This window comes from Crocodylus siamensis, chromosome 9 (genome assembly GCF_052110815.1).
Source record: "Crocodylus siamensis isolate JL-2025a chromosome 9, ASM5211081v1, whole genome shotgun sequence".
In the NCBI taxonomy this organism is placed as follows: Eukaryota; Metazoa; Chordata; order Crocodylia; family Crocodylidae; genus Crocodylus; species Crocodylus siamensis.
In genome coordinates this window covers 70,703,612-70,716,398 of record NC_143403.1, presented here as the reverse complement: position 1 = coordinate 70,716,398, position 12,787 = coordinate 70,703,612, and the positions used below count along the sequence as shown (strand labels likewise).

The window sequence follows — 12,787 nt, the reverse complement described above, 5'->3', positions numbered from 1 at the left end:
CATGCACTTCGGCATGCAAAGAAGGACTGCCAGAGTCACAGCACTGTTTTTTAAAGTGAACTGGAAATTTCCATCTCCCAATCAGCCTTATCTAGTCCCTTGGAAGCCAGTTAAAACAGGCCTCAGCATCACAAATTAATGCTCCATTTGTGCAGGTTGTTCCACAGCTACTAGCAACCACGAGAAGCAAGGACAATGTATTTCATTTGTCTAAGCTTTGGTTTTGCTTGAATTTAAATCTAACTGTTTGATGAGTAGTTATACTGTAAGTAAATCAAGGTATGTACTAGGAATTACTTCAGTCAGCAAGCTTATGACCCAACAGAAGCATGAAGTCACAGAATTTATCACACGGCAAGTAGCTAGGCACACCCAATTTCATACTGGAGGCCAAACAGTGGTTTGCCATTTGGTTCTGCAGCCTCAAAGCTTCCTTTTCTTCAGTCCTTTTCCTCCACTTAAACGCTCAGTTTGGATCTTATAATCTGTCCTTGACCTAGGGCTTCTGCTGGGTCCAAGTGCCTAGCCTTAAAGAGGGGGAGAGATGAGGAAGTTAACAAGAAGAAAACAAAAGTAGCATTTAATAAAGATGAAAAGCACAGACATGCTACAGAATGCACTGAAGAGAACTGTGAAGAAAAAGACAACAGCTTACATTGGAAACAAAAGCTGAATTAATCTGAACTCACACCCCCAGTCCACTATTTAAAGATTCCATTTCTACTACGTTTGAGCATTAGCATGGGCAGGTACAGTAAGCTGAATACCTCAGCTTATAGTTACACAATAATCACTGCCACAGCTTATTAAAAATTAATACTTTTGACAGTTTGGAGATCCTCTACAATCTCATTTGGATTTGGCTTTACTACTAACTCAGACTGAGTAGACTTGCACCCTAACATAGGTTTCTCTCAAAGAAAGGTCTCCAATTTAAAAATATGAGGCAAAACCGGTGAACCAACAGTAAGATTAATTATGTGAGGGGAACTGAAGGGCCATACTGAGGTCAGATACGAACACACTGCCTTCAGACACAAAACCTAATTAAAGTCAAGCTGACTTTTATCTACCAATATATTTAGGGGTCTAAAAGCATAATAAGGCATGTTGAATCAGACTAAGTGCTATTACGCTGTCTTCCTATTACAGGCAACCCCTGCTTAGCACTCTTAATTGGTTCCTGAAAAAACGAGCATTAAGTGAAACCAAAAGTATCTGATGACCCAAGATGGCGACCGCAAGTGTTTTTAATGACCCTTTTTAATGACCCAAGATGGCAACCGCGAGCATTATAATGAAATTTGCTGAGCGCTAAGTGGAATCAGGTATCAATTTAAAATGAGCGTTATAGCAAAATAGTGCTAACCAACGCCACGTTAAGCAGGGGCTGCCTGTACTTTGTACAGTATTTAAATAGTTTGCGAGGCTGTATCCAAAATGGAAGTAGTTTAATATTCAAGGGCTTCGCTGGCATGACAAAATATGGCAGGACAGCTGTCAAAACACACTGAGGACCTACCAGGGCTACACTCCTGGGCCACCAGATTCAGAACTTCAACAGCAGCTGGACATTGTTGTATGAACTCTTCACAGAATGAGCTGTCTTCTAACAGCTGGGCCATCACCAGGCATGCTCTTAATGTAAAAAGAATACATTTAAAAACACTTTAACATGGACCTCTTCTGTTGAGCCTGATATCAATAATCATAAACCCCATCTCAGGACCAGTTTGAAGAAGAGCTGCATTCTTTTCTACTACTTTGCCTGTTTGCTGCAAAATGTATTTGACCTGCTTTATATTAAAGCAACACCATGCTCTCTGTGTTGCTGTTTCTACTCTTGGCTTTGGGTTCCTAAAGTGGCACCTCACTGCTAGCTAATACATAATCAGTTGCTTTATTTTCTTTTGGAAACTAATACAATATCTTTATGAACTATGCAGTTTCATGTAGTCCTATGCTACTATTTACATACAAAAAACTAAACTAAAGATGCACCCATCTATCTGGAACATGTTCATTTGGGACAGCAGGGCAGACATTTAGAGCACTGTATAAGCAAACAACAACTCACCTTGTTCTTATTTCAGCAAGAAGTCGGACCACTGCCATTACTGGAGTTGAGCCATCTCCTGTTGCAGGAAGTGAGGTATGAATAGATAGACTTCCCTCCTGAGGAAGCAACATGGACTGGACTGCCTGTACTACCTTCTCAGTAATGGACAGTTTATGAAGAGGCAATGCCTGATGGTGGTGGTGGGGGGCATGGTAAAAAGTTAAATTCAAGTAGTTAGTTTCTAGGAAATGAGTGAGTTTTATCACCTGGAGTTAAACTCTCATTTTACACTATCACAAAAACAGCACCACACACAAAAACCACAAGTCAAAAAGAGAAACAATACAGTATGCTATGGAACATCCTTAACAGAGGAAGAATGAACACTGTTACTTGGATGAGAACTTTATATTTAAATATCATTATAAATTGTTTAAAACAAAAAAGAGATAAGTTTTACAAGCCATCTTTAAACAAACAAAGATGAATCGAGGCCTTTTACATGCCGCAGGTTTGTTTTTTAATAACAGCATAACTTATGATTGCACTTAATGTTAGATTTTTCAAAGCTACCTTACCTCAGATCGTGGAACACAGAGCCTAGATAATGGAATAGTTAATGTGTCTGATGCTTGTGCAGTCTTTCTACCGTCTATACAGGTAGGAGGAAATTTGACTGTTGCTATACCTTCCTGTTCGTTAATGGATGCTACCACACCAATGCTTCCTGCTATTCCTCGACCCAAAACCTATTAAAAAAAAACAAAAAAAGATCACTTACATTTTATTCAGACTTACAACCAACTATACTAAATGCTAAACACAGAATACTTACTACAATAAAGCCTTACACAATTGTTTGGGAGTACAATTAATACTGCACAATAATAGTCTCCACAAATGAACATCAGTACAATGGCTTTGACCATGATTCATAATTGCTCTGAGTTTGCATATGATACAATAATGTGGACTCTGTAGGCAGTACAGTGATTAGAAGTGCTGACTTACATATGAATTATAAACAGCAAAAGGCAGGAAATTACCTGAACTTCAGAACCTATTTTAATTGTCTCCTTAAAGCCACCAAGAGCGCACAGTGCAGCCACAGCCTGTCGAGCAATTCTTTGAAGTTTTGCTAACTTCCTGCCACTGCTGCTTCCATTCTCCAAGATGCTCTCTGCATATTTCCCAAGTTGTGGAATGTACATCAGAGCCCGAGAAAGAACCTGAACAAAAAAAAGCAGTAATGCAGGATGAGAAAACCAGAGGACTTGAACACATGGCTTTTTTTTTGTTTGTTTGAAAAAACCCACACTTGATTTTTTTTCAACTTTCAAAGAGAATATTTGCTTATTCCAAAATTAATTAAAATGCAGAGATGTGCACATGTCCTAGCCAAAATCCTTTCCACCATGTAGGCTGAGTAGCCAGGATATAGGCAAAGGGACCTCTGGGATCTGGAAGCAGAGGCAACTTCGTCCAGCCTGTAGCTCCTCAGAGGTCAGAAAGGATTGGACTGTGAAGGTAGGTTTATCACCTGAACACATGAATATTAAAAATATATATATATTAATGGCAGTGGAGTCCTGTTTTGACAAACTGGCCAAGGGCAAAAGCTGAGTAATGACAACTACAAATAGGAAGGTGGAGAAAAAGGGACTGGAAATGACTCTAGACTGCCAGCAGTTATCTTGCACTGGATATGTAGACTGGAATATATGTTCATTATCACTGCAACCACTTTTGCTTACTTTTTCAGCTGTTGTGGTCCATATTTGAGCTGCATTTGATTCTGGTGCCATCAGCAAGCTGTGAAGCAAAGCAATCACCTCTGCTGCCATACTGTTTGCAACGTGCCCACTGATGAATGGTCTTACAGGATCCGTTCTGTACAGAAGAAAATATTCACTTGCCCAATACTCACACAACAATCAATTCCCCAACCCAGCCAAGGAGACTCCAAGAGCTGCACTTATTACAAAGACAAAGGCAATTATGCTATTGTCAAGATTTTTTACCTTGCGAGTTCAGAATTCCTCTCCCTGCAAATAGAGGTTTGAGCAGTTTTCTTTTTGTCACCAGTTGACAAGCCACTAGTGGTTTCTGGACTGACAGTTTCAATGGGGGGCCCAACACTGACAATTAGTCCAGACTGTGCCCATTTGGTTGCCTTTCGAAGAGCGGCAGCTGCCTCTTCTGTAATAACTTCACAGCAGCCACTCTGCAAAGGAAATGTCAGAGATATTGAAAATGATTAATTAGCTAAGTTCAGATTAAATATAATCCATGGAGATGGAGCTAAAAGGATATCATTTATATACCAAATTTAAACTCTTTTTCCAGTTGTGGAAGAGTCACAAAACAGATCCACCATTTCCTTAAGATTTATTCATTATTCACATGGAACAGATTTTTCTCCATTCTCCCCTACGAGTTAGTCAAAAATAAATTGGTGTGGATTTGACATGGTTAGGTATTCAAGCAGCGTAATTTAGCTTGGTTTTGACTGTTCAGACAGCCAGAGAGTATTGTTTCTATTTTGACTGAAGAATCCATCGTTACCTCTGGCACAAATACTCACAGGTATGACTTTAAACTCCGTTTGCATAAATATTCTAACATGTGCTTCGACATTCACTTTATCTAGGCCTCCTCCGAGTAAAACTCAGTCACTTAAAGTGCCAACAGAAAGCGAACACTAAAAGGAGCCTCATCCAAATTTGTTTGGGAAAATAATAGCAGAAATTATTTTTGCAGGATTTATCCACCACTGCAACTAGTGCACAACAGCCGTCTTTAAGCATTTATACATGCATGTCAATAGACTCTGGCAGTCTAAGCCTGTTAGGAGAAAGCTCTCTTTGGAACTCATTCTGAAGTGAATTTAGTTTCCTGATTCTTTTAAACAGGGTTTAAGAACAAATGGGGGAAATGAGAATTTACTGGTTCATAACCTTGAAAGGTGTTAAATAACCATCTTCATTCTGTTCTTACCTTTGTCATGTCCCGGTCCATCTTCACCACTTTCTCCATGTTAGCCCCAGTACCAAGCCGGAATGGCCGACCCTCTGAACTACTACAGAGAAAAAACAAAAGGCATAGGTTGAATGTAGCTAAAAATAGGTGGAACGTAGTTAAAAAATTCACACTGGAATTTGTTGGCAATGCTGCAGCTAATACTTCTAATTTTACAAAAAAAGTTTTATGAGCTGCTTAGATGGCCCTGAGTGATGAAGAGCTTCCGGAAGACAGCAATGTTGGTAGGAACAGTCTGACACAGTACCTTTTCATTTTGCACTGAGGCACCAGTTCACGGCTGACTCAGAGCAAGTGGAGCTGAATAATACATTGCTAACATGGTTTCTTCCAGGCCAGACTCCCATTTTTATTTTGGAGGCATCTCTTCAGATACTTCCAGAAATCAAAATCTGAACTAGTTTGACCTACAACTGAGAGCACTTATATACCCCTAATAATAAACTAATTATCCAGGTAATGGCCATTTACTGGGAGTGGCACTTAAAATATTTTTTTTCTGTTGATAGTTCTACCAACTGCAATATTACCTCTTTTTACAACACTAAGAGAGGACCTTAACCTTCTTTTAGTAGGTTTTAAATAGATGGTCCAACAAGGCTCTTTGGGTAAAAGATATCAGATTTACCCAAAGAACCTTGGGTGCCTATGTCCTTACACCAACACAGCTATAACCTACACCCCTGTAAATAGTCCTGGGTTTTAAAGTTAAAAAAATACATTGAAGGTTTTTCTGCTCTTTTGCTAACATATCTGGGTTATTCAGAACCCCTCCATAAGAATAAGTCCACTAGAAAGGCCTACTCTATGTCACACCTCTACCACTTCCCTCCCTCTAAAGATTTTCACCCTGGCTACAGTTCTCATCGCTGGGAAGGAAATTCTTGCAGGGCCTGGAGACAAACATGCACAAAAACTTCCCTGAGGTTCAAACCTGAGGTCATTATCTTAGCACTTCTGAAATGAAGTACAATTAACCATCAACAAAACAGTGATGATGGATATACAACACATGCTATGAAATACATGAAGTAAAAGAAAAACCTTTCTCCCATCTACATGAAGGCATAAACAGAAATTCGATTTTTAGAGTATATATGTGCATGCACAGAAGTTAATGGAGCTGTGATCCATGTTCTTGACGTTGTTAATTTGTCTCAAATTCAGTGTAGCTACATACACTTCTATCTTTGTAACTGTATGCTGTGCATCAGAACTTACTTGCAAGCAGCAACAGTACATAATGGAATCTGAAACACATTTTGCCTTCTCATTTAGTGTCATCTCCAGCTGACAGCTTCCATAGCTGTGGAAGAATAGGAGCAGAAATGGAAATCCCTGAACTGCTTTGCTATTTCTAATCCACTGAGTTAAAGTTACCTCAGTAATGGTTGAAGAACTTCATGGGACGACTGATCTTCCCGTTTATGAATAAAAATAGAAAGTTTACCATCCACAGCCTCACTCTCTTCCCCAGGATCTTTATCGCCTTTTATGGAATTTTTTGGACTGGCTTTTGCCAGAGCTGTATCTGGCTCAGAAGCAGTTGGAGAAAGAACAGTCTGGCATCCTTCAATCAAAAAGGAAAAACAGAACAATTGTCAAGCATTTTAAATGCCATTTGCTTTGAAGCTGACTTTATTGATGGACTTTCCTGACTTTAACAATAATGCTTTTAAATATTTCTGAGCTCTCTTTCATGTGCCCGCAATAAATGCTATATTCAGATAACTGAGCTATGCTAAAGAGGCAGGATGAAAGAGCGAAAGAAATATGTCTAATGCTTGATAGACATAGCTAGCTCATCCTGCTGCTAAGGTTTTTGACAAGTTCACTTCTAGAACATTCACATATAATACATCATCCTTTCTGAGCCTTTTGTTAACATATGATTCTTGCACAAACATGAATCACCTCCCAGTTTCTCAAGCTACTTCAATATGAGAAAATATTAGCACCTGGTACTACATAGTCTGCCAGTTTTGCTAACAGCAGAGATGCAATCTTGGAGGCTGGGTCACTGGGGTCATCCTGTTCACTGTTCAGGGAGGGTACAGAATAACTCCAGGGGGGCAGTTCAACATTTCCACAGTCTTCAACACTCATGAGAGGAAGTGCAGCACGACAGAGCTGGAGGATTATAAGGACCAGCTTTGGTGAAGGACGCTGGTCCAGGAGAAGTGACAGAAGTTTGGAGACGCAGGCTGGCTGACTCAAGATTGCTTTCCCTATGTGACTCCTGAGAGAAAGAAGAGCCTAGTTACCTCTCTTTTTAATTGCAAAAACAGGCATGTTTCATTATACTTTTGAAATCAAACATGACATTCTGCCTCAGGTAAAAAGGGTCTGAAAGGTGATATAAGATTAATAAATTATTATGAAGTGCTTGATGAATGGGAACCCCTTATCTGTCTTCAGTGTTTTGAGCCTCTCAAAGAATGCAGTTTTCTTATTTCCCATAGGATCACCAAGAACACAGCCCTGAAAATAGCTCTACTATCTGAAATGTCAAGATGAATATTACAACAAGACAGTTTAAGTGTTGATATGTAGTAACCATTTATCTGCATGCACAAAAATTTCAGAAAAGCTCCATTAGGCACCAAAGCTTATAAATAAAAAAAAAAAAAAGCAAGAAGCTTTATGGTATCCAGCCACCTTAATCTCCTTTTTCAGCTGTATTGCACAGCCCAGTACAAAACACGATGACCCAGAAAACTATAGGCCAGTTAGTCTTACCTCGATCCTGAGTAAGCTTTTTGAGAGAATTATCCTAGCGCATGTCCGCGAGGGGTCAGCATGGGAGGTTATGCTTAGGGGCAACCAACACGGGTTCACTGGGGGCAGGTCCTGTCAGACCAACCTGGTGGCCTTCTATGACCAGGTCACAAAATCCTTAGATGCAGGTGTAGCAGTGGACATAGTCTTCCTGGACTTTAGGAAGGCCTTCAACACTGTCTGTCACCCCATTTTCATTAAAAAACTAGGGGACTATGGAGTTGACACCTACACAGTCAAATGGGTCACTAACTGGCTGGAGGGCCGCACCCAGAGAGTGGTGGTGGATGGGTGATTTTCGACCTGGAGGGACGTGGGCAGTGGGATCCCCCAGGGCTCGGTCCTCGGGCCTGCACTGTTCAACATCTTCATCAGCAACTTGGGCAAGGGGGTGAAAAGCACCCTGTTCAAATTCACAGATGACACTAAGATGTGGGGGGAAGTGGGCACGCAAGAAGGGAGGAATTGGCTGCAATCGGACCTAGACAGGTTACAGAGGTGGGCAGACGAGAACAGGATGGGATTCAACACCGACAAGTGCAAGGTGCTACACCTGGGGAGGCAGAGCCAGCACCATACCTACAGGCTGGGGAACTCCCTTCTCGTCAGGGCAGAGGCAGAAAAGGATCTTGGAGTCACCATTGATGCCAAGATGAACATGGGCTGACAGTGTGGGGACGCGGTCAGGAAGGCCAACTGCACCCTGTCGTGCATCCACAGATGCATCTCGAGCAGGTCCAAGGAGGTGATCCTCCCCCTCTATGCAGCACTGGTCAGGTCACAGCTGGGGTACTGTGTCCAGTTCTGGGCGCCGCACTTCAGGATGGACAACATGGAGAGGGTCCTGAGGAAGCCACTCGCATGATCAGGGGGCAGCAGGGCAGGCCCTACAAGAAGAGGCTATGGGACCTGAACCTGTTCAGCCTCCACAAGAGAAGGCTCAGGGGGGATCTAGTGGCCATTTACAAACTAGTCAGGAGGGACCAACAGGCATTGAGGGAGTGCCTGTTCCCCCGAGCACAACCACAAGTGACTAGAAATAACAGTCACAAGCTGGCAGAGGGGAGATTCAGTCTAGATATCAGGAGGCACAACTTCACGGTCAGGGCAGCTAGGATCTGGAACCAACTTCCAAGAGAAGTGGTGCTGGCTCCTACCCTGGGGGTCTTTAAGAGGAGGCTAGATGAACACCTTGCTGGGGTCATTTGACCCCAGTACTCTTTCCTGCCATGGCAGGGGGTCAGACTTGATGATCTGCTCAGGTCCCTTCTGACCCAACCAACTATGAAACTATAATTGCTGAACTGTTACAACTTTGCATCATATTTCACTAATCAAAAACTAACCCCCATACATAGTCAAATACCAACAGTAGTATCTGAGGCTGCAGACATTCCAATCCTGTGGCTGTTCCAGTTGCTCCTATTAAAGTCAATAAAAACTGCACACGTGAATCAGCAGGGTCAGGTTCAGCATGGCATTAAGTTAGCAGTTTGACTGCTGAACAAACATTTAAAAGCGTGCAGACTAGTGACAACAATAAACACACGAAAGTTATGAGAAAAACCCATTGATTTGGCCAGAGTGTGGATTCTAGCTAAAGAGTGCATAACTAAGTCTACATACCATCACCTGTTGTTATGAAGGGATTATGTACCAAGATTTAACACAAGTTTATACTGTTAGCTTTAGATGGTATTTAAAGAAATGCTGTTATATTTGCTATTTCCATTAGAGAAAATGAAACGATTTTCACCACAATGAAGAGTAATTCAGGCATTAAAAAAAAACCTATCTGTCTTCCCCTACCTTGACAGGTCATTAAGAAGGCTAAGCACATCTTGAAGTGCATCATTTCCAGCAGCTTGGTTACCACAGCACTCTGTAGCTCGAGCCAGGTGATTGGTAAGAAGGCTGGAGACCTGACGAGCCAGACCAGAATGAACAGCCTCTGTTGAACCACCTGCAAAAATGATAAGAAATCACAATGGTAGAAAAGAATGGGGATAAACATTACACATAATGAAAGAGATTAGAATGGTAAATTTACAGTACAGCATTTGCTTATAAATTCTACAATATTTGTTTTTGTCTATGAGTTAAATGAAACCCAACCTCAAGTAAAAAGCAGTGGCAAGTAGCAAATGGACAAATACTTATACATGCTTATGCCAGTGAAGTGCATTTGACTACACTCTATATGCAGATAGGTTAAAGTACATTTGTAATTTTGGTCATTTCCCCACAAGTAATTTTACTTATGTCACATAAAAAGTAAACCCAATCTCTGGTAAGTCCAGCTACAAGAAATTTCAGATTACTTTAGAAGTAAAGAAATAAAAGAGTCAATATTGCTGTTTAAAGTTCAGAGCTGTAAGATCAAAAAAAAAAAAAAAAAGAGACACCCACAAAGGACAAAATCCTTCCCATGCAGTAATGCCAAGAAAGAATATGAACCGTTTCTATCCTCTTGAAAAATTCTGGAATGAAAAACTTCCTTTGATTCATTTAGAAACCTCACCGCCCCCCCTGTTTTTGAACCCCAATTCAGTGTTTATGTATAACAGTGCTACTGCTAAATGCCAGTGCCTAGTCAATGCAATATTTTAAGAGACATTTACTGGTGCTTCTCAATTTAAAATATGTACAAGTTAAGCTGTTAACACTGTTCCTACCCTCTTCTTTTTCCCATTCAACACAGCGATTGGCTAAAACCTGGAAGGCAGCCCAAGCCATAGTGGCCACCTTCTGTTTCTTAGTCTGCTTTTCATTCGAGCTGGATTCTGTCTGGCTGCTCAGACTACAAAGCCGATCCATAAGCTGTACCAGGCCGCTGCGAACCAAACACTTCTCTTCACTCCTGCTCAGAAGAAAAAGAGAAGCATTAAGATTGTACTTCAATAACTTCTCAGTCTTTTGCTAGACACACAGGTATAACATACATTTGCTGATACTCAGCAATGTACATGTTTCTTCTGTTACAGTATTGGATAATTCTGTTTTTCCTGCTTTACATATTGTCCCCTTGAAGGAAAAGCAGAGGAATATTTGCAGATATACATCAGCATTACCCCTGGACCATCATATTCATTACCCCAAGCCCCAGAGAAGAATAAGTGCTATATAAAGCATTACCAAGACATGATGAAGTCTATAGCTTACAGAGTTCACTTTATGCTAACAATGGTTAAATACCACTTACTGAACTCAGCCTGTGAGGGAACCAGAAAAAAAAAGAGTGCCCTCTACACAACAGTTTACTAGACAGCATAACTGTATCAGCACTAATTTCATTTTGTCTTGCTTGAGGAAAAGCCGTTCTTACCTTGTATACGGTATAGTGCACAAGAGGCCAATGCTATTTGCACAGGCAATGGGATAGCGAGCACACAATGAAACCACTGAAGTCATGGTCTCTCCAAAGGCTTCTTGCACCTGTTCCACCATCCCGCCACAAGTGAGCTCTTCAATTCTGTTGGAAGTTAAATGTCTGAAATCGGACATTTGTGTCATGTAGAATTAATACACTTACCAATACAGCTATAGGACATCTGCACAATATGAAAGAACTCATGAGATTGATGTGAAAAAAAATCTATACTGGATTCATGTAAAATGGTAAGAAATTATTTAAAAATAAATGCAAATATCTGTCTAGATTTTTAACCTTAAACTCTTAAGTGCAATTAGTTTCTTATTTGGATAACTTTGGTCCATGTTTCATAGATTTCATAGACATTAGGGCTGGAAGGGACCTCGGAAGATCATCGAGTCCAGCCCCCTGCCCAAAAGGCAGGAAGTCAGCTGGGGTCATAGGATCCCAGCAAGATAAGCATCCAATTTGCTCTTGAAGGTGTTCAATGTAGGTCCTTGAACCACCTCCGATGGCAGGCTGTTCCAGACCTTGGGGGCTCGGACAGTAAAGAAATTCTTCCTTATGTCCAGCCTGAAACGGTCTCGTAGTAGTTTATGACTGTTCGACCTCTTCATCCCTTGGGGCGCTTTGGTGAGCAAACGCTCCCCCAGATCCTGGTGGTCACCCCGATAAACTTATAGGTGGCCATCAGATCACCCCTGAGCCTGCGCTTTTCCAGGCTAAAGAGCCCCATGGCTCTCAGCTTGTCATCGTAAGGTCTGTTTTCCTGACCTCTGATCATGCGCATGGCTCTTCTCTGGACTCTCTCAAGCTTCTCCACATCCTTTTTGAATTGTGGAGCCCAAAACTGGACGCAGTACTCCAGCTGCGGCCTCACCAAGGCCAAGTACAAGGGGAGACGGACATCCTGGGATTTGCTTGAGAAGCATCTGTGGATGCCAGCCAGCATTTTGGTCGCTTTACTAGCCACAGCATCACATTGCAGGCTCATGTTCATCTTGTGGTCAGTGATGACCCCCAAGTCTCTTTCTTCCGTAGTGCTACCCAGCATAGCACTGCTGAGCCTATATGGATGCTGCAGGTTTTTCTTCCCAGGGTGGAGAACCTTGCATTTTTCGGTGTTAAACACCATCAGGTTCTCGTCTGCCTATTTGCTGAGCTTGTCCAGGTCAGCCTGAATCACCCGCTTGTCTTCTGGCGTGGATGCTTTGCCCCAAAGTTTGGTGTCATTGGTAGGCTCCGGAGTGGTGAGAGATGCGCGGGTGAAGCCCGCTGCGCCCCCGCTCCCCCGAAGCCCCCCAGACACCCCCTCAGCAGCCGCTGAGCCCCCTGCCGACCCCCAGCACAGCCGGAGGTAGGCTCCGGAGTGATGAGAGATGCGCGGGGGGGAGAGGGAAGAGGAAGCGGCCGGACCCTCTCCTCGCGAGCGGCCCCCTGCCCACTCCCCCCCCCCCCCCCCGCCAGCCTCCAAAGACCCGTGCCAGAGGCTGGGCTATGACGCTTGCCAGCTTCTTGAGTACCCTGGGGTGTAGATT

At 42.2% G+C, this 12,787-nt stretch overlaps 1 protein-coding gene across 5 annotated transcripts in view; it reads right to left on the bottom strand.

Moving 5' to 3' along the window:
- HECTD4 (HECT domain E3 ubiquitin protein ligase 4) overlaps positions 1-12,787 on the bottom strand; it is a 109,000-nt gene that overhangs the window by 30,831 nt on the left and 65,382 nt on the right. For all 5 annotated transcript variants that reach the window (XM_090063984.1, XM_090063985.1, XM_090063988.1 and 2 more), the window contains exons 33-44: positions 11,202-11,348; positions 10,552-10,736; positions 9,686-9,839; positions 7,057-7,337; positions 6,479-6,668; positions 5,057-5,138; positions 4,081-4,283; positions 3,814-3,949; positions 3,106-3,288; positions 2,638-2,808; positions 2,078-2,247; positions 1,523-1,638 (exon numbers count right to left, since the gene is read on the bottom strand). In XM_090063984.1, the coding sequence (XP_089920110.1) occupies positions 1,523-1,638; positions 2,078-2,247; positions 2,638-2,808; positions 3,106-3,288; positions 3,814-3,949; positions 4,081-4,283; positions 5,057-5,138; positions 6,479-6,668; positions 7,057-7,337; positions 9,686-9,839; positions 10,552-10,736; positions 11,202-11,348 (2,018 nt within the window). The remainder of the gene's footprint in view (positions 1-1,522; positions 1,639-2,077; positions 2,248-2,637; positions 2,809-3,105; positions 3,289-3,813; positions 3,950-4,080; positions 4,284-5,056; positions 5,139-6,478; positions 6,669-7,056; positions 7,338-9,685; positions 9,840-10,551; positions 10,737-11,201; positions 11,349-12,787) is intronic.